At 47.2% G+C, this 22,618-nt stretch overlaps 1 protein-coding gene across 10 annotated transcripts in view; it reads left to right on the top strand.

Annotated features, from left to right (window-relative positions):
• Window positions 1-22,152, top strand: part of SYVN1 (synoviolin 1) — a 28,108-nt gene extending 5,956 nt beyond the window's left edge. For 3 of the 10 annotated variants that reach the window (XM_083591788.1, XM_083591785.1, XM_083591787.1), the window contains exons 2-16: window positions 1,432-1,587; window positions 3,893-3,985; window positions 5,100-5,252; window positions 6,296-6,344; window positions 8,073-8,176; window positions 9,251-9,377; window positions 10,144-10,243; window positions 11,336-11,401; window positions 11,596-11,712; window positions 12,320-12,486; window positions 12,679-12,831; window positions 13,027-13,149; window positions 14,314-14,500; window positions 15,898-16,061; window positions 17,005-22,152. In XM_083591788.1, coding sequence (XP_083447914.1) covers window positions 1,456-1,587; window positions 3,893-3,985; window positions 5,100-5,252; window positions 6,296-6,344; window positions 8,073-8,176; window positions 9,251-9,377; window positions 10,144-10,243; window positions 11,336-11,401; window positions 11,596-11,712; window positions 12,320-12,486; window positions 12,679-12,831; window positions 13,027-13,149; window positions 14,314-14,500; window positions 15,898-16,061; window positions 17,005-17,159 — 1,890 coding nt within the window. In that variant the 5' untranslated portion in view covers window positions 1,432-1,455 and the 3' untranslated portion in view covers window positions 17,160-22,152. Of the gene's footprint in view, window positions 1-1,431; window positions 1,588-2,802; window positions 2,928-3,892; window positions 3,986-5,099; window positions 5,253-6,295; window positions 6,345-8,072; window positions 8,177-9,250; window positions 9,378-10,143; window positions 10,244-11,335; window positions 11,402-11,595; window positions 11,713-12,319; window positions 12,487-12,678; window positions 12,832-13,026; window positions 13,150-14,313; window positions 14,501-15,897; window positions 16,062-17,004 lie in introns of those variants that run through there. The other 7 variants (XM_083591790.1, XM_083591789.1, XM_083591786.1 and 4 more) reach the window with 4 other exon arrangements.
• Window positions 22,153-22,618: the final 466 nt, after the last annotated feature.

The raw sequence follows: 22,618 nt of genomic DNA, 5'->3' as shown, positions 1-22,618 counted from the left end.
CACTTTCCTTAATTTAAATAGTCTGATCTTTTGAGGGAAGGGAGTTTGTTTCACAGGAGCCCTGTGCAATTCAAATGAACTGCTGGACTCTTGTGCAGTGAGTAGGTAAAGTCCTGGCGGGTTGTGCTCTGCATTTTCAGCTTTGAGCACAAAACCATGTTGGATCAAACCTCTGCTTTTCCTTCAGTGGGCAGCCTGGTTTATACACATTAAAAATAACTTGCAGACTTCCAAAGTGAAATTCCATGGTGTCTGCCTTCGTGGCTTGGTGTAAATATTTCTGGATCAAGTTTGGTTGCCCGGTTATATTCCAGGCTCTACTGCTGGAAGTATCAGTTGGACTCTTTGGCAAGTAACCGTTTAATCAGCAAATAATCTTCTCTGCAGGTACACCAAAGCCCTTGTAACTAAGCTGCTACATTACAGTGTATGCCATGTCAGTTTTGATCCTGCAAAATTTGTTTCAGCCCCACTTCACAACTGCCACATTTCCTGGTTAGCATAACTCAGTGCAGGCCTCACACAAGTGGAGACTATAATGGGACACAGAATTCAGCATGTAAAGCAGGGATTCTCCTGCTTGTAGTCCTCCAGGTGGTATTGGACTGCAGCTCCCACTGCCTCTGACCATCGGCCCATGCTTGTTGGGTTTCCTCATCCCTGATCTATTGTTATTTTTCTGTAGCAAAACCAGGTTTCCAACCCTCATGGCTTCCAAGATAGGAAGCATCTGGGTAGTGTTTGCTAAAGTCATAGAAGTTGGAGGAGACAGTGGGTTGCAGGACTTGGTTTTGGGGAGAGGAGATAGATGTTCCTGTGCTCTGTGTATCAGTGGGTTTGAATCAGTAATAGAAGCAAAATCCACAACTTGCGTCCCTTTGTTTAACCTTTCAGGGCGGGGTTTTCCTTCTGTCAGAGTTAAGAGTTTAATTCCAGCCTTGCACATTCATCCACATGTGTTCCAAGTATGGAAAGCATTTTATAAGCCAGCTAGCCAACCTCATGCCCATGTTGCTAATTGGTGACTCTTTCATATACAGTGGACGCTTGGGTTGCAAACGTGATCCATGCAAGATTCACGTTTGCAACACGCATCTGTGGGTGGTCCACAACCTGAAAAATCGCAACCTGAAGCGGCTGTAACCCGAGGTATGACTGTATAAAAAAGTGTTTCTGTCCAGTTGTCATGAGGCAGCTCTTGCAAGCCCTAGGTGATTGGCTACTTGCAATGCCATAGTGTAGTACGTGTCAGCAGAGGGTTTGGGCACAGTAACAGCATTTCTCATAAGGCTTCTGAGAATAGCAACATGGATGCGCAAGGCCGTTACTATGCAAATTGGGTGGCTTGTCCTGTTTTGCCTTATTCACAAGCCGAGGCAAGCAATGGCCCAGTCTTTTGTCTTCAACCACTTTTTTCCTCCTCTTACACAGGCTGCTGGGCGCTGGGCTGGGGAGATGTTCCGAACAGCCATCATGATGGCTGCCAGCCTGGCCTTGACCTCTGCAGTGGTGGCGCACGCCTATTACCTTAAGCACCAGTTCTACCCGACGGTGGTGTACCTGACGAAGTCCAGTCCCAGCATGGCGGTGAGTCTGCCTACCCCAATTGCTGCAGGGAGGTGGGCATAATATCAGGTTTGATCACATGGCTGTGGCTTTAAAGGGTCTCCATTTGAAAAAGGAAAGGTCCTTTGAGGAAAAGTGGAATGAACTGGATACGTTCAGCCCGAGGAGAGAAGGTGGAGAAGACATAAAAGCACACTCCAGATACCATTGCTGAGTTTAATCTTTGAAGTTTGTACAGTGGGAGGAATAATCAATGCATTCAAGGATACTTAGCCAGCATCTCTTCAAACCCTGGGCCTCTGGTATATGATCATCATGGCTTTCTGAAACCAAACTTCGGTTCATATAATATGTGAACCTGCTCCCTCTGTGCAGCACACCAGAACCCAGAAAATAATTTCAAAAAAGGACCTAAATAACACGAACCATAGTTATTTAGGAATCATAGGAACCATAGTTATTTATGCTAGCAATCCTGGATCTTTAAGGAGCCACAAGCAACAGTCCTGAGTTTGCGTGGCACGGGAAGCCAAGCTTAGGAGTGGCCTCTGTTTGTTTTTCTTTCTTTGTGGCAGCAGTTGAGGCAGTGCACAACAGCCCAAGGTTATTGCGCCATGTGAATGCTGCCTTGTTCTTCTGCTCAGTAAATGCAGGACTAGCTCAAAGGGGCTTAAGCTATAAAGGGGTAGATTATGGTTGAACATTAGGAGAAACTTTGTGGTGAGGAAAACAGTTTGATATGCAGTTTGTCCCTTTTCCATTGTGTGCAGTTTTTATTTTTATTTAGATTGTAAGCTTGTGGGTAGGGACTGTCTTGTTTTGATTGTATGTAAGCAGCTCTTGGAGTCTTTTCGGCAGAAGAGCAAGAAGCAGATTCCCTGAATAAATAAGTTTTTTCAAGGGCTTCTCCTTTGCTGGACATATTCAAGCAGAGGCTAGACGGCACTTAGGACAACTGAGGATGCATCAAGCAAAGCGTTGATCGAGATGACCTCACAAGAGTTCCTTCCTCTACTTCAGGGCTCTGTAGCCTGCTGCCCGAGACTCTGGAACTCCTGCTATCCAGGACTGTCTACCTTGGCTGCTTAGGTCAGGTGCAGGGAACCCATTTGGTTCATTGGGCCAGATCTTTCTTACCCTCTGCCCTGCCCCCTGTGACCCAGCTTTGTCCCACCCACCTGTCAGTCATTTGATGTCATAATATAGTCAGGTGGTTGCTCCCACCCACCTGTCAAAAGTTTGCTCAAAGGTGTGTTTGGGGGGTTGGGATTGGAGAGATACTGAACAGGATTGATCTCCTTGCTCATCAGGTGACATGTTGGGAGTTTGTTCCTGCTTTCTGATGTCACATATGACATTGGGTAAGGAGCGGATGAGTGTGGTTTGGGCAAACAGCCCAGTGAATCAAATGGAGAGGCCTGGCAGGGAAAATGTGACCCGGGCTAGGGGTTCTGCATCCCTGGCCTAGACTGACTCAGGTTATATGACCCAGGCTAAAGCAACACCCAGTACAGGAACTGGGAATGAGGAGGAAAAGCTGCTTTCTCTTTCTGTGGTGACTTGAGTTCACAATAAAGTTTTCTAAATGCAATTACTGCACTGTTGGCCCCATCCCAGCCCTCAGTTTGAGTTTGGCAGAGTAAAATCTGCAGACTAAGCTTGTGGCGATGGAACTGTGGTATGAAAGTAACAATGACAGTTCAAACCCTTTTACTGTTAAGTTTGCACCAAAGTAACATGTTGATTCTAGGTGTTCTTCTTCCCCTGCCAGGGTCCCCTCAAAAATGGTCTCATCAAAGCTGCCATCTGCATTTCAAGGGAAGCCTTCCATATAAAGCCTTATTTAGACCTACATGTGTAAGGAATAGAAGAACCCAAATAATCTGCATATAATAGAGGTTTTCTGAGATCCAGGTGTAGGGCTTCTGAAATACAGAGCTTACAAAATATTTCTGCATCACATAGTAAAATTAACCAGTTTTGAATCCCAGGCTTGTGCCCCAGATCAAATTCATGTGTCCTTTGCCAACCAGGAATGCTTCCATCTGCTGTTGTAGGTTTCTTCATTGGGGTTTCCTGTTACATACATGCATAAAAGAATAATTTGGTTTGGGAGATTAGGAGAAGATGCTGAAGAACCAGAAAGAAATCAAAAGATATTCCCCCACCACGGAGCTCAGCAGCACAGTCTATCCTGTTAGCTTCTGAGAGGAGGATTGTGGGCAGCAATGAATGACACCTTTAAGTTTTGTTTGGCCTGCACTGGGATGTTTGGTAAAAATGATTTCCCACTCTGCCATTTTTTCTCTCCTCCTTGCTATGTCAGGTGCTGTACATTCAAGCTTTCGTCCTGGTGTTCCTATTAGGCAAATTCATGGGCAAAGTGTTTTTTGGACAGCTCCGAGCAGCGGAAATGGAGGTGAGCCCTGTTGGGTGCATGGTTGTTGTGGGCCTTGTGGGAGGGCACACATGAAATGCTTAAACTAAGAGCCAGAAACTCCGCAGTCCCCTTTGCTCAATCGGCATCATCCTGTGATCACAGAGGAGAAAATAGGTTTGGCTCACAATGGGGGATCTGTATCAATCGTCTCTAAAGGGTGCTGTAAGCTTGCAGGGAAGGATTTTGGCATCATTTCCTAGAGTTAAGTTGTAAATAACTTGCATTTCTTTACCAGCTAATGTGTCCTGAGTTCTTTAAGTTTTGGCTGTAGTGGCACAGCAGAGAGGATTTTTGAGTACAATGAGGAGAGAGACGAGATGTTCAGTTACATTGCAATCAAACGTTCTGAATGATAGATCTTTAATTCCGGAGCCTTTGTACATTTTGGTAGCCGGAAAGCCTAGAAACACCATTTTGTTCACATGGAACTGGAGAATTTCACATCTGTGCCCAGGCCCCTGGCTTCCCTGCCAGCTGGCTAGATTTCTACCTGTGTTGTTTAACTACGGACCCACAGGTATCAACGCTGTCAGTAAGCCTAGCTGGGGAACCTTTCTCAGCCCAAGGGCTGCATCCCCTCATTAGCAGCCTCCTGGGGGCCACATGATAGTGGAAGGAGGGACCAAAGGTAAAAAGCCCTTTTTATAAGGGAATTTCTAGCCCGCCCATCATCATACAATCCCAAGGTGGGTTACACTAAAATGAAACCAATTTATAAAAGCAGATAAAATAAACGCTCAGAGAGACACAGTCTCAGTTCCACAGTTGCAGCAGTGATGGGATTTCTATCTCACCACCCACAAAATGGCAGCAGTGCTGGCTAGGCATCCAGGCAAGCAAGATATGTTATCACAATTCAAGAGCAATTTTCAGTGAGGCAAAAGCACTTGAGGAGGGCATAGAGCAGGCTGCTGAAGGGTGTGACCTGGGGATGGAAGAGAGGCCCCGGAGGGATGTTTCTGGGCCTGAGGGTTCCCACCCTTACTTTGGAAGCATAGCAAGGAGGGTGCTTCTTCTGGAGATGACTGCATTTGTGGGGGACAGATGGGCCCAGGATTAGAGAGAGCTCCTTAAATCAATCTCTCTCACACAGCATCTGCTTGAGCGGTCATGGTATGCAGTGACCGAGACCTGCCTTGCCTTCACAGTCTTCAGGGATGACTTCAGCCCCCGTTTTGTGGCCCTCTTCACTCTCCTCCTCTTCCTCAAGTGCTTCCACTGGCTGGCTGAGGACCGTGTGGACTTTGTGAGTATGGTGGCCCCAGGGTGCACCACCTGGAGGAAGGGGTAGGGTGGGCGGAAACAGTTCTTGCCGCTCAGACGCCCGGTGGCGGTGGGAGAAATAAAATGGTTTCCTGAACTGTTCAAGCAACAGCCCAGTTTGGCGGTTCTTGTATGGTGGCTCAAAAGCAAGGCTGATGTGCATTTCTAGGAACACCTGGGGCTTTGATAGTTTTAGGTATATTACAATTGTACATCTCAAAGTATTTTTCGATCAAAGTAAAAATACAATAATAAAATCACGTAAACATTATTTAAAAACAAATTTAATAGTACAATCATATCATTGGAGCTGCTCAAAATGCCTAGGAGTGGGGGCAGATCACCTATTTGCCTGGTGCCAAAACAGTGACAAAATTGGGTGCCAGGTGGGCCTCCTTGGGAAGAGCATTCCTTTAAAAATGGGGCTACTGCAAAGAAGGCCCCAGTCTCTTGTCCCCAACCTCTGGACTAGGATTTCTGAGAAGCTTATCAGCTTACCTATCTCTAATTGTCTTCCAATGGCACCAGAGGGTTGGTGAACCACTTCTCAGTTCATGCAAGGCAATGGTGGAGGCCAAAAGGCTTGCATTATCTCTGCATCCAAGAAGGAGAGGGGAAGAGAGGAGCACGTCAACTCAAGGCTTGCTGTACCTTGTTCCTGCTGGTGCATGCCACACACTAAGTCAGCCTAGTTCCACCTGGTGCTTTCCAGGTGATTTGGACGTATGCCGGCTGGGTTGATGGGAGTTGTAGTCCAAAGCTTCTGGAGGTCACCAGGTTGGCAAAGCTTGTGAATCATGGCTTAGCATGGCCTTCAGACATTTCTTTTCTACAGGGATCCTTGTGAGCTCTGGACATTTGCCCAGAATGCAGAACAGCCATGCTCAGGTTGGAGTGCCAAGATGTATCGGCAAAGCACATGCTCAGTATAGAGGCATACATGAGTTTGGCCAGTCAATAAAAGTTGCTGCTTATCTTGGGTGATAAGACCACTTAATCTTGCTCCTTTCTCCCCTGTCTCTCTAGATGGAGAGGAGCCCAAACATTTCCTGGCTCTTCCATTTCCGCATTGTCTGTAAGTACCTGCCTTCCTTTCAAGGCTTTCCTCTTCCACTGCCCCGCTGCTTCCAGTCCTTTCTCAATGAAAGAGGGACATACCTGCAGTTGCCCCAAATCTAGACTATTTTCTTGCTTACGGCAAAGGTTGTTGCCCACCCACCTGTGCTGGGTGCAGGTGTAGGATTGATTAACAATCCAGCATCCTGAGAAAGAGAGAGAGGAATGAATATGCAATTACTTCAGAGGAAGAATATGGCAATTATTTCCATTGCGTGTGATTTGGCTTAGTTCCAATTTGTTTTTTGGGGGGGCGCGCGTTCCAAAAGCACCCTGGGAAAAGAAGTGATTTTCTTCCATTAAAGAGGGGAGCATATTGCCCTGAGGCAATTTGGGAGGCCATGCCAGGCAGAAGGGGCAACGAGAGGGCGGGGTTGTTTCAGGGAGCAACAGGCCTTTGGAGGGGGAAGTTGGTGGCGATATATTGGAATAGAAGAGGAGGGAAATAACTGGCGGGGAGCGAGCCCATAGCAAGCTCTGCGAGAGAAGGGTAGAAAGTTTGTGCTGGATCTGGGCATTGGTGGGAAGCAGGCATAGGGGTTTAAGGCTGACCAGCTGCGGATATAATTTGTACAAACCAGACAGCATAGTTCAGGGCTTGCATTCAGAAATGGGAAGTCATCCCTGGTGTTTTATTCATCTATTTGGTTTTATTTTTAGATGCTTTTATAATGTTCAATAAACAGGGCAGTTTGCACTAAAAACACCCAAAACAGTTAACATGCAAATTAGACAGGTCCAGGCAGTCAGATAGGTAGTTTAAAAAGAAAGAATCTAAATTCTTAAGGCGAAGTACCTTAAGGCGGCAGCAGGATGTGGAGGTTTGATAGCTGATTTGCTGAGCTGAACCAGGAATTCTTGCCTAAGAAAACTCCTGTGCTCATTCATGTGCTCTGCCAAGAGTTTGGTGGGATGAACATTTCCCAACTGTTAGACCCTTGGGCCTGATGAGAATCGGGTTGAGCCGCTGGCATGGGCCCTCTTCCTCAGCTGAGCCTCAGCTAAAACTTAGCCCCGGTGAAGGCTTTGCTAAAAATGCTTCACACCACTTCTGCTGGCAGAGCAGCCGCCGGTCTGCTTGTAAGGCTTTGTGGCTTTGTGCAGGGGTGGAATAATTAGTAGGAAGGATGGCGGAAGGGGAGCCTGAGTAAAAGGAGCTTCCCCATCAGACGCTTTGTGGTGTGGAGGGTGAGGGCGGGTTTTCGGCACAGCTTTAAGCACTTCCTTTTGGGGGCTCTGCAAAGGAGGCAGTTGGTTAAGGAGGACAACTCCAGATGACATTTGCATGCAGGGACTGCAGGAAATGTTATTTCATACTGGCATTTGCATATAGCTCACTTGGGTGCTCTGACACAAAGCCCTACGTGGCCACTGTCGGTGGGACTTCCCATTGTCTCAACCTGCTCAAGCTGAAATGCAAATGATTAAGCGGTATATATAAATGCCTTAAGCAAATAAGTAAAGAACAAGGGAGCCAAGGAAGAACGCTTGAGCTGCTGGAGAAGGGCTTGGGGAACCTGAAGCCTTCCAGATGTTGAGGGACTGCCATCTCCCTTCAGCCACAGCCAGCATGGTCAGGGGCCAGGGATGATGGAAATTGTAGTCCAACACTGTCTGATGCAACAGGCTAATCTGGCTAGCCTTCTAGAAATGGCAAATCACTCTCTCTCTCTCTTCCTCTTTTTAGCTCTGATGCTGCTCCTGGGCATTCTGGATTTCCTGTTTGTCAGCCATGCCTACCACAGCATCCTCACCCGGGGAGCCTCCGTCCAGCTGGTCTTTGGCTTTGAGGTGATTGGAGTGCGCTTTGCGCTTTGCATGGAAGTCATTGCTCACAGTAGCTAGCAGAGGTTTCTGACAGCCTTTGATGACACAGACCACAGATTGCAAAGAGGAGAGGAGAGCAGACCAGCAGCTGTGAATGGCCCTGGGAAGCAGAGCACTGGGTGGGGAGATGTAGCCATAGATTTCAGCAATTCAGAAACTCCTTTTCCCATGCAAGTCAATAGAGCAGCTCTTGTTCAATAGCCTGGTGTGAAGAACTAAGCTCAGTCAGTAGAGCATGAGACTCTCAATCTCAGGGTCGTGGGTTCGAGCCCCACCTCGGGCAAAAGATTCCTGCATTGCAGGGCGTTGGACTAGATGACCCTCATGGTCCCTTCCAACTCTACAATTCTGTGAGTCTAAGAAGACGAAAGAATCTACAGTCATGGAGATGTGTATGTTCAGGGGGAGGACACACTTGCTGTACACCAGCTGCCACCGTATACATTCTGAGCGAAGGAGTGTTTTTAGAGCTGGAGTAAAGACAGACTTAATTTAGATTAAAAACAAGAAAACAGACAGTGATTTAGATTGCTTTTAAGGAGGTAATTTCTAAATCAGTAGGAATTTAAAATTCAAAGCAAGGAGTTTTGCTGGATTCCAAATAGAACTGTGTCAGAGTTTGTGGGGGATCTGTGGAAGCTGGTCCAATAGTTCCCATAGCGCAGCATCCCACAAACCTAAGCCAGTTAATCCCCATAACCAGAAACAAAGAACTACAGGAAGGGTGAGGTATGTGTCGTAGGTTGGAATTGCATTGCTTGTTGGTTTAACTTAATGGCTTGATGTGAGTTCCTTGGCACTGCCAGCTTTGGATATGGTGTGCCTGGCTTGACATGGCTGCCCCCATGTTGTCCTCAGGGCGGATTGAACCTTGAAGCATTGATGTCTGGTGGGAGCAGGAAAGAGGACTCCTGATCCACGAGCTGCTTTGGTTTTCTCTGGGAAGCGACGGCAGGATTAGGGAGATGTTTGCCAACCGATGCCTCGTTCTGTCAGTTGACTTGGTCCTCTCTCTCTCTCGCTGCTCCTTTCCCACAGTATGCTATCCTCATGACGATGGTGCTCACCATCTTCATCAAATACATCCTGCACTCCATCGACCTCCAGAGCGAGAACCCTTGGGACAACAAGGCCGTCTACATGCTCTATACAGAGCTCTTCACAGGTGATGGCGGAAGGCCTGTGGGTCAGTGGCAGAACACCTGCTTTTCATGCAGGAGGCCCCAGACAGGGATGCGAACGGCCCCTGCCTGAGACCCCGGAGAGCCTCTGCCAGTTGTTGTAATACTGAGCTAGATGACCCCAGGGTCTGATTATGTAAATCTTGTCATGTTGTAAGCCTCCTTGAGCACCGTTTTAACTATGGAAAGGCGGCATACAAATAAAATGATAAATGAATGAATGAACGATCAAATATAAAGTGGCTTTCTAGGTAACGGGGGCCTCCTGGCCGAAGAAAGCAGACAATGGGCTCCTACCTTGGAGTTATTTTTCTGCCCCATAGCAGTCCTTAGTGGGGCTTGGCCGGGTGGGCACAAAGCAGCCTTCCTGCACATGCCAGCCATAAAAGTAGTAGTGATAATTTTATTATTTGTATGCTGTAGCCACTCTGGTTGGCTTCCAGTAAAATATAAAAACACAGTAAAATATCATACATTAAAAACGGCCTTCAGGGGTGCCTTCAGATGTCTACAGAAGGTCATATAATTGGTTATCTGTTTGACATCTCATGGGAGGGTGTTCCACAGGGTGGGCGCCACTACCAAGAAGGCCCTCTTCTTGTTCCCTGTAGCTTCACTTCTCACAGTGAGGGAACTTCTAGAAGGCCGGGAAGGCTGGTTTGGTTGCCGGGAAGGATTTGCCTCTTGGCAATGTGAAGGTTTACGTGCTGGCTTGACCCCCGCTTTCTTCCTCTGCCTCTTTTTCTGCAGGATTCATCAAGGTCCTCTTGTACATGGCCTTCATGACCATCATGATCAAAGTGCACACCTTCCCACTGTTTGCCATCCGACCCATGTACCTGGCTATGAGGTGAGCTGCGGTTGGCATCGTCGTATGCGCGGGCTTGCAAATGCATGTGTCAGTCTGCTTGTAGGGATCCACATGTGTAGGAAATAAGTCCTCTGGCTTGAAAATAGCCAGAGTCTTGGGAGAGGAGAGGCACTTTGGGCCAATGCCGTTTGAAGAGAGATAACGTTCATGCTTACTGTCTGTCACATCTGTGAAAGCAATGAGGATGGTGCCCTTAGATCACCTGCTAGTTCTTTTTGCGTCTTTCATATCCCACCTTTTCTCCAAAGAGCTCAAGGTAGCAGACATCAATCCCCCCCACTCCCCATGTCACATGGGTTAGACCTCGGAGGCAGCAACTGGCCCAAGGTCACTCAGCGAGCTTCACAACCAAGAAGATGGCTTGAGCCCTGATTTCCCAGGTCCTAGTCCCACACTCTAACTACACCACACTGGCTTATGAAAGCACCATTTTACAATTTTTTAAAAAAATATTTAGAGAATAAACCAACATCAAGAAACTGGCCTTTCTCATCAGCCGGGGAAGATGCTTGTTTCTCTTGAGTACAACATTATACGCACCTGGAACAGCTAAAGCAAGGCTGAATTTTATTAAAACAAAAGCACTTGTTTGCTGGTGTGTTCCCAAACCACCTGTAGTTTATTACTGCTAGATTATGATTTTTATAGTGCAGTCTATGTACGTGGCATTTTATATTGAGCAGGTTTGACAGACCTGTGCCCCATGTGGCTGAAACTGATACAGGGAAACAATTAAGAGGAAGGGGATGGAGATGGAGGCAGGTAGGGAAAGAACACGCAGTGATTTCAGTCAGCATGTGTTTTGGCTTAATTACATTAAAGAATAGGGACTAGAAGGATGAGGGAGCAGCATCAGCAAATGAAGCAGGAGAAGGGAAGCCCAGGGGAAAGGATTTAGAGCCATAACATTCAGAACAGCTACCTTGGACAGAATTAGGAGTCAGACACACAGGTTTTCAGTAACTAGGCAAGATGTTAACCCAAGGGTGTCCTGCCCAGTATTCTCTTAAGATGTTTTGGTAAGACTTTTCAAATCAGCGGTAGACTTGATTCTCGTGTATGTCCATCCAGGCAGTTCAAGAAAGCTGTGACAGATGCAATCATGTCCCGCCGAGCTATTCGCAACATGAACACCCTGTGAGTATTCACTGGGAAGGGGGTGAGGGCTGTAGAAAGTGGTTCTCCTTTCCAAGTTTGGGTTGCTGAGGTGAGGGGGGAGGGCAGAGTTTTCATGGTTTACCGGAGCCTTAAATAAAACTCCACAAACTGGACCTTATGAAAGGCAGAGAAGAAGGTCCATGACCTTCTGCAACCCTTTTCCTCCTCCCCAGGTACCCTGACGCCACTCCAGAAGAACTGCAGGCCATGGACAACGTGTGCATTATCTGCCGGGAAGAGATGGTAATGGGTGCAAAACGCCTGCCTTGCAACCACATATTCCACACCAGGTAGGAGCCTGGCTGATACTGTACTTAAGAAGCTTGAATGTAGGAGATGCGTTTTATGCAGCACCGAGACAGTTCAGCTGGTACTGTTAAGCCTAGGACTGGTAGTCACTGTCCAGAGTCCCGAGCACAGTAGGTAGACAAGTGAAGAGGGCCTGACCTTGTTGGTGCTGAGCCTTGAGGGCACAGGATAGCATCAGCGGGGGAACCCTTGCCGTTCTGCTGGAGGAGGATGGGGGAATGCTTGCCAGTGGTATTCTGGGGAGTGCATTTGCAAACCCTGAATAAGTCAGTGGCTGATGTCTGCCTGCTCCATTCATTGTGTGCTGTATCTTAGGGTAATAGAGCAACCAGGCCTGTTGAATGAACCCTCCACCCCTGATCAGGGGCACAGAAAGCAGCTTATGGTCCTTGTAGCTGGGACCTCTTTTTAAAAATTGCACTGTTGGACTTTTTGTGTTATTTGATGCTTTCCTCCTTCCCTGCTGCCTCTTGATTGGAGGGTGCAGCTTGGGCCTGCCCAAAGGAGAGCTTTCAGCAGGTAGAGTGTCAAGCCAGTAGTTGCGGCCCAGCCGCTCGCTCCAACCAGCTTGCCTCTCCCTTTCCACAGCTGCCTGCGGTCCTGGTTCCAGCGCCAGCAGACCTGTCCCACGTGCCGGATGGACGTCCTCCGAGCCTCCCTCCCCACTCAGTCGCAGACGCCCCCTGAGCAACAGGAGGGAGGGCAGCAGCCGCCGCAGCAGCATCAGACTCCACTGATCCCTCAGCCGCCAAACTGTAAGTCTGAGTTGCTGGGCGAGTCATTTCTCACAGGTGGTGCTCTGGGGTTCCCACAGGTGCCGCTGTAATGTGGGGAGCTCAGCACTGTAGCTCCCACAACCAGGGTTGTGAAAGACCCTTCGTGTTCCTTTTGCATGGTGGCTCCTAATCTGTCTGAGTTTATCTCTCTCTTATTATTATTTCCTGCAGTTCCCCAAGGCATCCTGCCCCCTTTCCCTCCAGGGATGTTCCCTCTGTGGCCGCCCATGGGCCCCTTCCCTCCAGTGCCTGGCGTCCAGCCCCCCAACAATGCAGACAACGCTTCAGCAGCCACTCCCTCCACCTCAGGAACACAGACGTCAGGTGAGGCGTCCCCTGAAGGACCGCAAGTTCCTTGTCCCTGCTATAGGGAGCATCCTTTGAACTGTGCTCCTTGGGCTCCCCTGAGTCAAGTATGTTGGCTCCCACTGAGTGCAGCCCAGGAAGAGGAATAGACTTGTGTGAACTTGCTTTAAGCTTGTGGGGCAACCATGAGGTTTACGTTGCCGTCTTCCCCAGCAGGCGCCTCGAGGCCCAGTGGCGATTCAGCATCCGGATCGGACACCGCGGCCCCTGCAGGGACGGTGCCTGCTTTTGCCTTCCCTCCGCCTTGGATGGGGATGCCGTTCCCACCTCTCTTTGGTGAGTCTCAGAAACCCAAACACAGACCCTCCTTGTGTGTGTGCATCTCTGTGGATGGCAGCCTGGCTGGGCAGAGGAGGCAGGCCGTACCAGTGGCTGCTTCTGTGTGCCGCAACATTAGCCTCGCTTTTTGCTTATATCAGTGGGATTTTGGGTAATTGTTAAATTTAAATTTAATTTAAAACTCTTGTTAAGTGCTATATAGAAATGCAGAATAAAAACCAGTAGAAAAGCATGAGGACAGAAAATCTAGTAATAACAGGATCCGAGCTGTAACTGTAATTGTAATAATTTTGGTGTATACATGTTGACACAATTTTGTTACTATATTCAGAAACGTTTATCTGTTTGTAGTTTTGTTTTTATATTTTATATATTTTATGTATATATATTATAAAATATATTATAAAATATATTTTATATATTTATGTAATTGTTGAATGTCATATGCTCTAATGGAAACAAAGATACACTGTATCTTAGTACCACCATGTTAAACAGTTCAAAGATGAAAATGAATAAAAAGCTACGTGATATCTATCTATCTCTATCTATCATCTATCTAGCTATCTAATCTATCTATCTTTTGGGTCAGGGAAAGTCTGGGCAAAAATAAATGTCTCCACAAGGTGTCTGAAGCTCTTGATGGAGGCAGCTGCTTCATGTATGGCAGAGGGAAGGGTTTTACACAGGAAAAAATAGCTCATTTGGTCTGCTCTGATTCTGATTCCATTGTGGCAGAGGGAAGTGCATTCCGTGGTGCTGGGCCAATGGCAAAAAATGTCTGTTTTCCGGTCATTAACCTGTGATCCTGTGTAGGGTGTGGTGCCATGAATAAGGGTTGAGTCCTATGCTATTTTTCTAGAAAAAGAGGTGCCGGAACTCACCACGAACACCTCCCTTTTCTCTTAAAATGGGAATGGTGCCGGAATTGAGTTCCGGCTGGAAAAAAAGAAAAGCCCTGGTTATATCCAACATTAGTCCCACTCAGAGAAGACCTATTGAAATGAATGGGCATAACATTGGACACCGACCACCATTTTCACAGATGATCTGAATGGCATTAGCTGTCTCTGTGCTCTAGAGACTAGCTCCTTGTCCTGCCAATCTCTCTTTCCTTCTGCGTCTTGTCTCATACGCACAGTGTTCTTTCTTCTCCTAAAGGTTTCCCTCCGATGCCGGTACCACCATCTGGGTTTGCTGGGCTGACAGAGGAAGAGCTGCGGGCCATGGAAGGCCATGAGCGGCAGCATTTGGAAGCCCGTCTCCAGTGCCTGCAGAACATCCACACACTCCTTGACGCTGCCATGCTGCAGATCAACCAGTATCTCACTGTGTTGGCAACAATCGGGTAATCTCCCTGGTTCTCTCCCTGCTCCCCAACAATGTTTTGTTGCAGCAGGTCTTGATTCTGCAACTGAACTGCCTTGAGACAAGCCTTCGTTTCCTTAAAATAGGCGGGCGTTGCTTGGAATTGGAGCAGTTACTGTATTTAGAGGTCAACAGGCTGGTTGTGTGTCCTGGTGCGTGGGTGGCTTTTGGTGGTCACAAACTAGAACAAGCCTAGTTTGGCCCTGCAGATGTTGCTGAACTACAGTTCCCATCATCCCAACAAGCATGGGCATATGGACTGGGGTGATGGGGATTGTAGTTTAGCAACATCTCGCAGGCCAGAGGTTCTGCTCATCTGCCCCTGAACTACCCTAACTTCATTTCCTACTCGGATGTTCTCTCTCTCCAATAATAATAATAATAATACTAATACTAATACTAATACTAATACTAATAATAATAATAATAATAATAATAATAATAATAATAATAATTTATACCCCTCCCATCCAGCTGGGTTTCCCCAGCCACTCTGGGCGGCTGCCAACAGATTAAAAACAGAATAAAACATCAAATATTAAAAACTTCCCTAAACAGGGCTGCCTTCAGATGTCTTCTAAAGTCTTCCTGCAAGGGTGAGACTGCTTGAATTCCACAGGAAAGGGAAAGTCTTAAGAGTGTTGGATTAGCTTCAAGAGTTCAAGCCAGAAGGCTGACTAAATGAGAGCCAAGGATTGGGGATGTTGCCCCATCTCCGTGAGTAGCAATAGCAGAATAGATTGTGCAGCTTAAGTAGAAGAAGTGGAATCACCACTGACTTTGGCTATGATTTGAAGAATTTGTGCTTGAGCTTGCTTTTCCCTCCTCCCTTCTATTCCTTTTTCCTCTGACAGCATGTCTTTTAGATGGTGAGCCTGAAGGCAGGGACGATTTCTGTTTTCCGATCTGAGAGCCTTTTTGACTAGGAGGGCAGGGTATAAACGTTGCTAGTAATAGTAGTATAATGTGTATTCTGGTATTATTATGAAGAACCAGATTATTTATACAGGCCTCAACTTTTGACTTCTCTTGTTGCATAAACTTGCATTTTTTAGCTCTCCCCACAGGTTATGGTAGTATGTCAACTGTTAGTTTCCTATTAGTCTTTTCTTCAGCCACTGATGTGCAGACTGTTGTGTGCATCTCATGGCAATCTGGTGTTCTCAGTTGATTTTTTTTTAAGGGTACACCATTTGGTTTTCTACATCTATAAAATGAGAATTGAAATGGGAAAGCGGTATCATGTCCAAGCCCAGCTAGTAAGTCACAGATTGCCTGTGTGTGTGTGTGTGTGTGTGTGTGTGTGTGTGTGTGTGTGATCTTGGCGCAGTTCTTGCATTTTGCCTGCTGGATCTCTTACCTCTGTGTCTCTCGCAGGACGCCCCGAACTGCGCAGCCACCAAGTGCCCCAGCCGCTTCAGCACCCCCTTCGGAGACCCCCAGCCCTGTACCTGGCACAAGTGAACCCGCCACCACCACTTTCCAGTCTGCAGACAGCACCTCTTCACCTGCAGAAGAGACAGACGCAGCAGATCAAGCAGGTAGCCGGAGTCAATTGGTGCTGAGATGTTGCTTTTGACAGGGGGATACAGTTGCGGGCAGCATGCCACGATCCCCATCTTTATTAGCTTAAAGTCAGCAGAACATGAGACTCTTAATCATGTGTTCGAACCCCACGTTGGGCAAAAGATTTCCGCATTGCAGGGGGTTGGACTAGATGACCCTAAGGTCCCTTCCAACTCTACAATCTGTGATTCTATGATTCTAACACATTTTACTTCTTTGAAGCTGCTGGGTTTTGGATTCCTGGCTGTTGGTTCTCCTTAGCATGCTGCTGATGCTAATGAAATATTTAGTGGGGGTATCACAGAAGTTTTTGCTTTCTGCATTTTGACAGTCAGGACTTGGTCAGCCTTGGGGAATGCGGTGGTTACTGAGTTCAAGTTCAACAAGGGTGACTTAGAAAAGATTTGGCCAGGGGGTTAAGGATGGAAAGAATTGTCCTGATCAGAGGACAGGGGAGCCTGTTTCAGATGCAAGTATGGGTGTAGAATGAATGGTTTTTATTTTAAAATGGAATAATATTTGCTTGTTTAAAACATTTGTATCCTGCTATTCCTCCAACAGAGTCCAGGGAACATAGCAAATAATAAATGTTACAGCCCTGCCATAAATAAGAATAAGACTATAAAATAAGACAACAAAAACAGCAATGAAGTTAGGAGGAGAATGGAAATAGACAACCCCTAAATTTTACTAAAACAATTCCCAGCTGAGTTGAAACAAGTATTTGATTTACTTAATTTTTTGTGTAAACGGCTTTGAGGGTTTGTTTTTTTGCATTCAAGCAGTATATAAATTTTATAAGACACACACACGCAACTAAAAGGACTAGAAACTTGATGCTGAGGAACGCTACCTCCTTGTGTGTTTGTGCTAGTTTTGGCACAGACCCCCCAAACTGTGGTGTTTCTCCCTCCCCAGATCTGTCCCCAGCAGCAGCCGGTGCCAAGGGCTACACAGAGCCATCTGGCCAGGAGCAGGATGGAGCTCAATCTTCCCCAGAGGAACCAGACACTGCAGAGCTGCGCAGGCGCCGACTTCAAAAACTGGAATTTCCTTCTTCCTCCTCCCATTGATGTCCCTGCTGCCCCCTCCCAGCCTGTGCTATTTCTTTCCCTTTTCCAAAAAAAGAAAAAAGACGAAGAAAAGCAACATGCGGTGAGAGAAAGGAGACCTGGATGCCTTTTACTTGCGCTACTGAGTGCTGATGCGATACACAGCCACCTCTGGGGAGGGGGGGCCACACTTTTCTGCAGGACCGGAGAGGGTGGGAGGGGGATCCGCCTCCAAAACTCGACTCTGCCTTGATTTCTAACTCTTAAAAGAAAGCAGCTGTCCATCCTACAACATAGACCAGTCTTATTCTGACCCCCTCACAGAAGGACAGCAATGCCTCTAGTTCCCAAGTCTGTCTCGTCTCAGCCAGACGGACTCTTACTCCACGGGAGCAGCCTGAGGAAGGCCCTCCTTCCCTTTTGCACACCTTTTGCACACCTGGCTGAAAGGGTTTCCCCATCAACAGTTTTGGAGGGTGGCTTCTCCTGCAGGCAGTTTGTTTTTGTTTGTTTAGTTCTCCATTTCTGACTCTGCGGCGGGATTTTTAGGTGGGTTCTTCGTTGGCTATTTCTGAGCAAAGCAGCCTTTTCAATTTTGGGGTGGGGGAGTGGAGGCCAACTGAATGGAACATATGCTTGACATTTTTGTAGATGCTTTTTCACAGTAGCTGTTTTAAGGCCACAGCTTCCCACCACAAGGTCTTTTTTACCCTCCCAAACAAACAAACACCCTGGGGAAACAGCAGGTCACCTCAATGCTTACTTTTGCTGGCTCTCTCTGAGCTCAGGTTGAGAGGAGACATATTCTTGGCAGCAGAGGATGTAAGTCTGTAGCGCTTGCTCTCCCCTCTCTCTGTGGGCATACGGCTTGCGATTTAAAACTATTTTGTACTCCCTTAACCTGACTTTTAAACAAGGATTCCTCCAAGCAGCAGTAGATGGAGAGGAGGTCCTGGGGTCCTGCTGTGAGAGGGTTACAGGGGGAGATGGGATGTGCCCTCTGAGGTGGCCATCCGTCTGCCTTGCCCCTCTGCTGCTTCAAGGGCTGGAGCCAGGTGTTAGTTGACTCTCGGTGCAGCCTGTGTGGGCCTTGCAATGCCTAATCCAGAGTCCCGAGTTCTGAGCACACACAATATGTGGCAGGCTGTGGGTGTAATCCTGAGAAGGTTAGGATATCTGAGAGCATCTGAAAGCACGTTGGTTAAGTAGAACATCAGCCACCGAGTCCTCCCAGTGGTGGTTTGCGTTTCCAGTTCTGGCACCCTCTTCCTCTGCTTCCATTAATTCCAGGTTTGCCTGCTCTTCTTTGCAGCCCCTGTTCACTCTCTCTTTTTCAAATGCTCAGACCCAGCAAATGCTTATTTGAGAGTCGCCACAGACAACATGCCCTCCCCTTCCTCAGCTCCTGAAGCTGCTGGCATTGGGGAAGAGGCCTTTTGAGACGTTCCTGCCTGTGTCTGTCTGGCTTCATTTCTGGGAATAACTCCTCCTTTCTGGCGTCTTCACAATAATGTCCATCAGCTTGTAGATCCCAGCTACGCCTAATCAAGCTGTCTGAAAGGCAGCAGGGAGAGGAGCGGATTCTGTGATGGGGCTTCCCTTCCCAAAGGCAGGGCCCCCATGTTACCTGAGCAGCTATTCTGAGAGTGGGGTTAGGGGGCTGGAAGCGTTTGCCTGCTTTTGCATCTCATCTCAGTGCACTCATCTCCAGCTTTCCAGTGGGGTTGGTGGGGACAAGACTCTTGAGTGTGATGCTTTCTCCCTTGCTTTAAAAGAACAAGCAGTTCTCAGAAACTAATAGGGAGACATTCCCCAGCTGGTGGATCCAGCAGTGTGTGCTTTTTCCTTGCACTTGGGACCCCCATGCTGTAAACGGTCTGAAGCTGTCAGGCTCCCTCTGGGGTCCCTGCTCCCCTGCAGGGTGGAAAACACTGTCCTGCCCCTGAGATGGTGCCAAGGGTCTCTCTGCCCCTTCTCACTGAAACACCCCATGCTCCCAGCCAAATGCTGGATTGTTCAGCTCATGGAATATGAAATCCCACCCCCTGGCAAGATGCCTGCTTAATTCTGTTTTCTTTCCTGGGACACTACCTGTAGGACCATCTATATTTGATGCTGGATCGCCTTGTATTTCTTTTTTCAGAGAAACTGGGCCATCTCTCTGTAACTTCCAAGTTGTTTTGGGGTCTAAGTTGTCCCGCTTCGAGACGGGTTAGGGCATTGTGACATGCAGTATTCACGTTTCTTACTTGGCAGAAGAGGAAGAAACCAATCAGTTTAGATTTGAGGTGGTGGTTGTGGGAAGAGGCACATGGGAAGGGTGGCTTAAAGTATTGATTTCAATAAAAGACTTTGATCACGGCTCCTGTTAGCTTCATCTTTCCAGATTTTGGAAAAGCCTTCTGAGGGTGGTTCTCCCTTTGTCCTCTCTGCTCAGTAAAACTAAGGTGGATTTACAGAATTGGCAAATAGGAGACAGTTAGAACGTGCCACGCTTTGTAATAAGGTGTCCTAAATCTGACACAGTGGGCACATCTCTGCAAACCACCTGCCCCTTTGAGGAAGGCAAGAAGCAATGACTGACAAGTGACTTTCTCCTGTCCACACCTCCCCTGCGAATCCAATTTTGTAACGTTAGGAAGAGAACATGGCTCCCGTCTTGTTTTGGAATGTGCATTGGCAGTATGTGGCTAATGTTAAGAAAGTTGCATACATCCCCCAGGAGGCAGAATGTTACACTCTAATTATAGCATTGAAAGACTATCCATAGTAGAGCAGTTTTGCACATGAACCCTCGAACAGCCTTTCTGTTTCAGGAAGTTCTACATGTGCGCAAAAAAAAAAAAAAAAAAAGGAATCCTGAATCAAGTACATATCACCATCTTGGAAAATGTCCAGTGACCTTGTCTTAATGCCTGGTGAGAGTTTTTTTGGGTTGGAGAGCTTGCTGTGGGTAGCACAAGGCAGCCGGGTTGAAATCTCACCCTTCAAATTCCTTCCTGCCCTTTCTATGCTGTGTCCCACTAATCCAGGGCTCTGTTGTTCATTACCCCCCCCCCCCATTTCCCACATTGCGCTGTGGCCTTTCTGCCAGTACCCTTCCTGATACTTTTACTTTTCAAGGAACCCATATCACAATGCTTTGGAGGTGTGTTACATGTAAGCCAGAGATGGGGAACCTGCCAACTTTCCATGTCTCGTTGGACTTCCAACTCCCATCAGCCACAGCTGGCGGTCAGGGATGATGTGAGTTGTAATCCAGCAACTTTTGGAGGATTGCAGATTCCTCACTGGGGTATAATTACTAGAGGCTCTTCTCTTAAGGGGGCAGGCAGGATTGATGGTCTGACCCCATCAGTTTGGATTCTGCCAGGGGGTGCAGTTGGTGGCTCTCCCTTCCATTTGCTGTGCAGGTTTTGCCTAGGCCTAGGAATGAACCTGAGATCAGATATGCCATTGTATAGCACTTTGAAGCAAGCTCGGCCACCTGCTTTTTCAATGAGTGAATGCCATTGCTCAGGTGTGCAATGGATGTGTTCCCTTCTGCCCAAAGCAGCAGGGAAGGGAAGATTTGGAGGAGCAAAAAGCCAAAAGACACACACACGAGTGACAGCACCTGTAATTCAGGTGTGGGGAACCTTTCGCTCTCAAGATCAGTGTTTCCCAAACTTGGGTCTCCAGCTGTTTTTGGACTGCAATGCCCACCATCCCTAGTTAGCAAAGACCAGTGGTCGGGGATGATGGGAACACTAGTTCAAAAACAGCTGGAGAACCCAAGTTTGGAAAATGCCGATCTAGATGTTGCTGATGTCCCATCAGTCCCTGCAAGCAGGTGGTGACTGAGAGAATGGAAACTCTTACTCAGCAACATCTGGAAGGCCAAAATTCTCCAACACCTGCTGTAAACAGAAGAAAAGTTGGCGGAAAGGGCAGAAGTAGGGGAGAGAGGTGTGCTTGCAATTGCTGTGTCTTGCCAGTGAATTTTCCTTGCTCCTGGCACTGTACACAGCCCGTCATGGAGGCTGTGATTTGAAATTGAGGATTTGTTTCCACACAAGTGACCCCCTGAAGACCAACAGGCATGCAGAACCTGTGATGTCGCTGGACTCCAACTCCCCATCTCTCTGATCAATGGGAGGTGGAGCCCAGCAACACCCAGAGGACCGCAGGCTCCCCTATCCCTGACTTACAAGGAGGCTTTCAGTTTTTGTGGCCTGTTTGCAGCTGCTCAGCATATTATTACCCATATGATTCCCTCCCCTCCCTTTTTAAAAAAGAGCTTTTGATTTTGTGTACACTTTCTCTCGAGCCAAGTGCCCTTTTTTCCACACCTCCAAAAACACATTTGAAAGTGGCCAGATTGTGTTACCTTCCTCACAGCCTCTCCTGCAACATTTCATGGGTTTTGGAACAGATAATTACATGCATTTTGACAAAGCATCCTCCCAGGTTTCACTTCTGCAATCCGGGTCTTAACCAAATGAGATGGCTAGTCAAAGTGATAGCGGAAATCCTACAGCTGCTGGATTCCCCCTTTACATAAATAGTGGGAGGGGGAGCAGGAAATGGTATTTTGTAAAAGCGATTGCCATTTTGTTGTTGTTTAAATGTCAAATTCATTGGGTTTTATCCAATGCCCGTCATGGCTCAGAATGGATCAGCCCGAGTATGACCTGGATTAAAACTGTAATACGTCATTTAAGAAGAAGAAAAATCTGTTTTCAAATTGTGTCACCTGGGAGAAGGGAATTGCTTTGGGAAGAATCTATACCTCTGTTCTCATTTCTTATTTTTAACATCAGTGGTGTTCAGTTGGCTCAGGGTCCTTTTGAATGCCGCAAATAATAATTACTATTTTTGTCAAACTTGGCTCCTTTAGGAGTTGATATGAACGCTGTGTGTTAACATGGAGGTGAAGGAGGTTTGGATAATTATTTAATTTTTTTGTAAATATTGTATAATTTTTAATAGCTTGAACCGTGTATATACGTCAAATAAAAACTTGCATTAAAAATGGTGTGCTATCTGTAATTCTGTTGTGCAGAGAAAGTAGCTGAGAAAGGGTTTTTCTCTACCTTCTGATACCAAGAGCTGAAGGTTGGAAGACTTGGGATAGACAAAAGGAAATCAACCCGTGGCTTGCATGGTTTTTGAAACAGCATTAGGAAAATTCTTGAAGGATAAGGTTCCCTGTGGCTGCTAGCCACAATGGCTGTGTTCTACCTCCATGGACAGGCTTCTTTTTCCTTGGCGATCACTTGTAGCTGAGTAAGATTGTCTTCCATGAACACGGTTTTAACAGTGAGTCTGTGACTGTGGAGGCCAATTCTGAATCCACACGTCCTTCCACAGTGGGGACAGAGGTTTCTGGATGTGAGTTGATCATGGTGAGGGTTTGCCAAACATGTCTTCCTCTTAGCACCTTTCTCCCTTTCGTCCTGAGTTCCAGCGTCTTGAAAGCCCATGACACCTTTGGTAAA

The sequence above is a fragment of the Podarcis filfolensis genome (assembly GCF_964270895.1).
Source record: "Podarcis filfolensis genome assembly, chromosome: 16".
NCBI lineage: Eukaryota > Metazoa > Chordata > Lepidosauria > Squamata > Lacertidae > Podarcis > Podarcis filfolensis.
The sequence above is the reverse complement of the archived record's forward strand: the minus strand, read 5'-3'. Positions and strand labels throughout refer to the sequence as shown.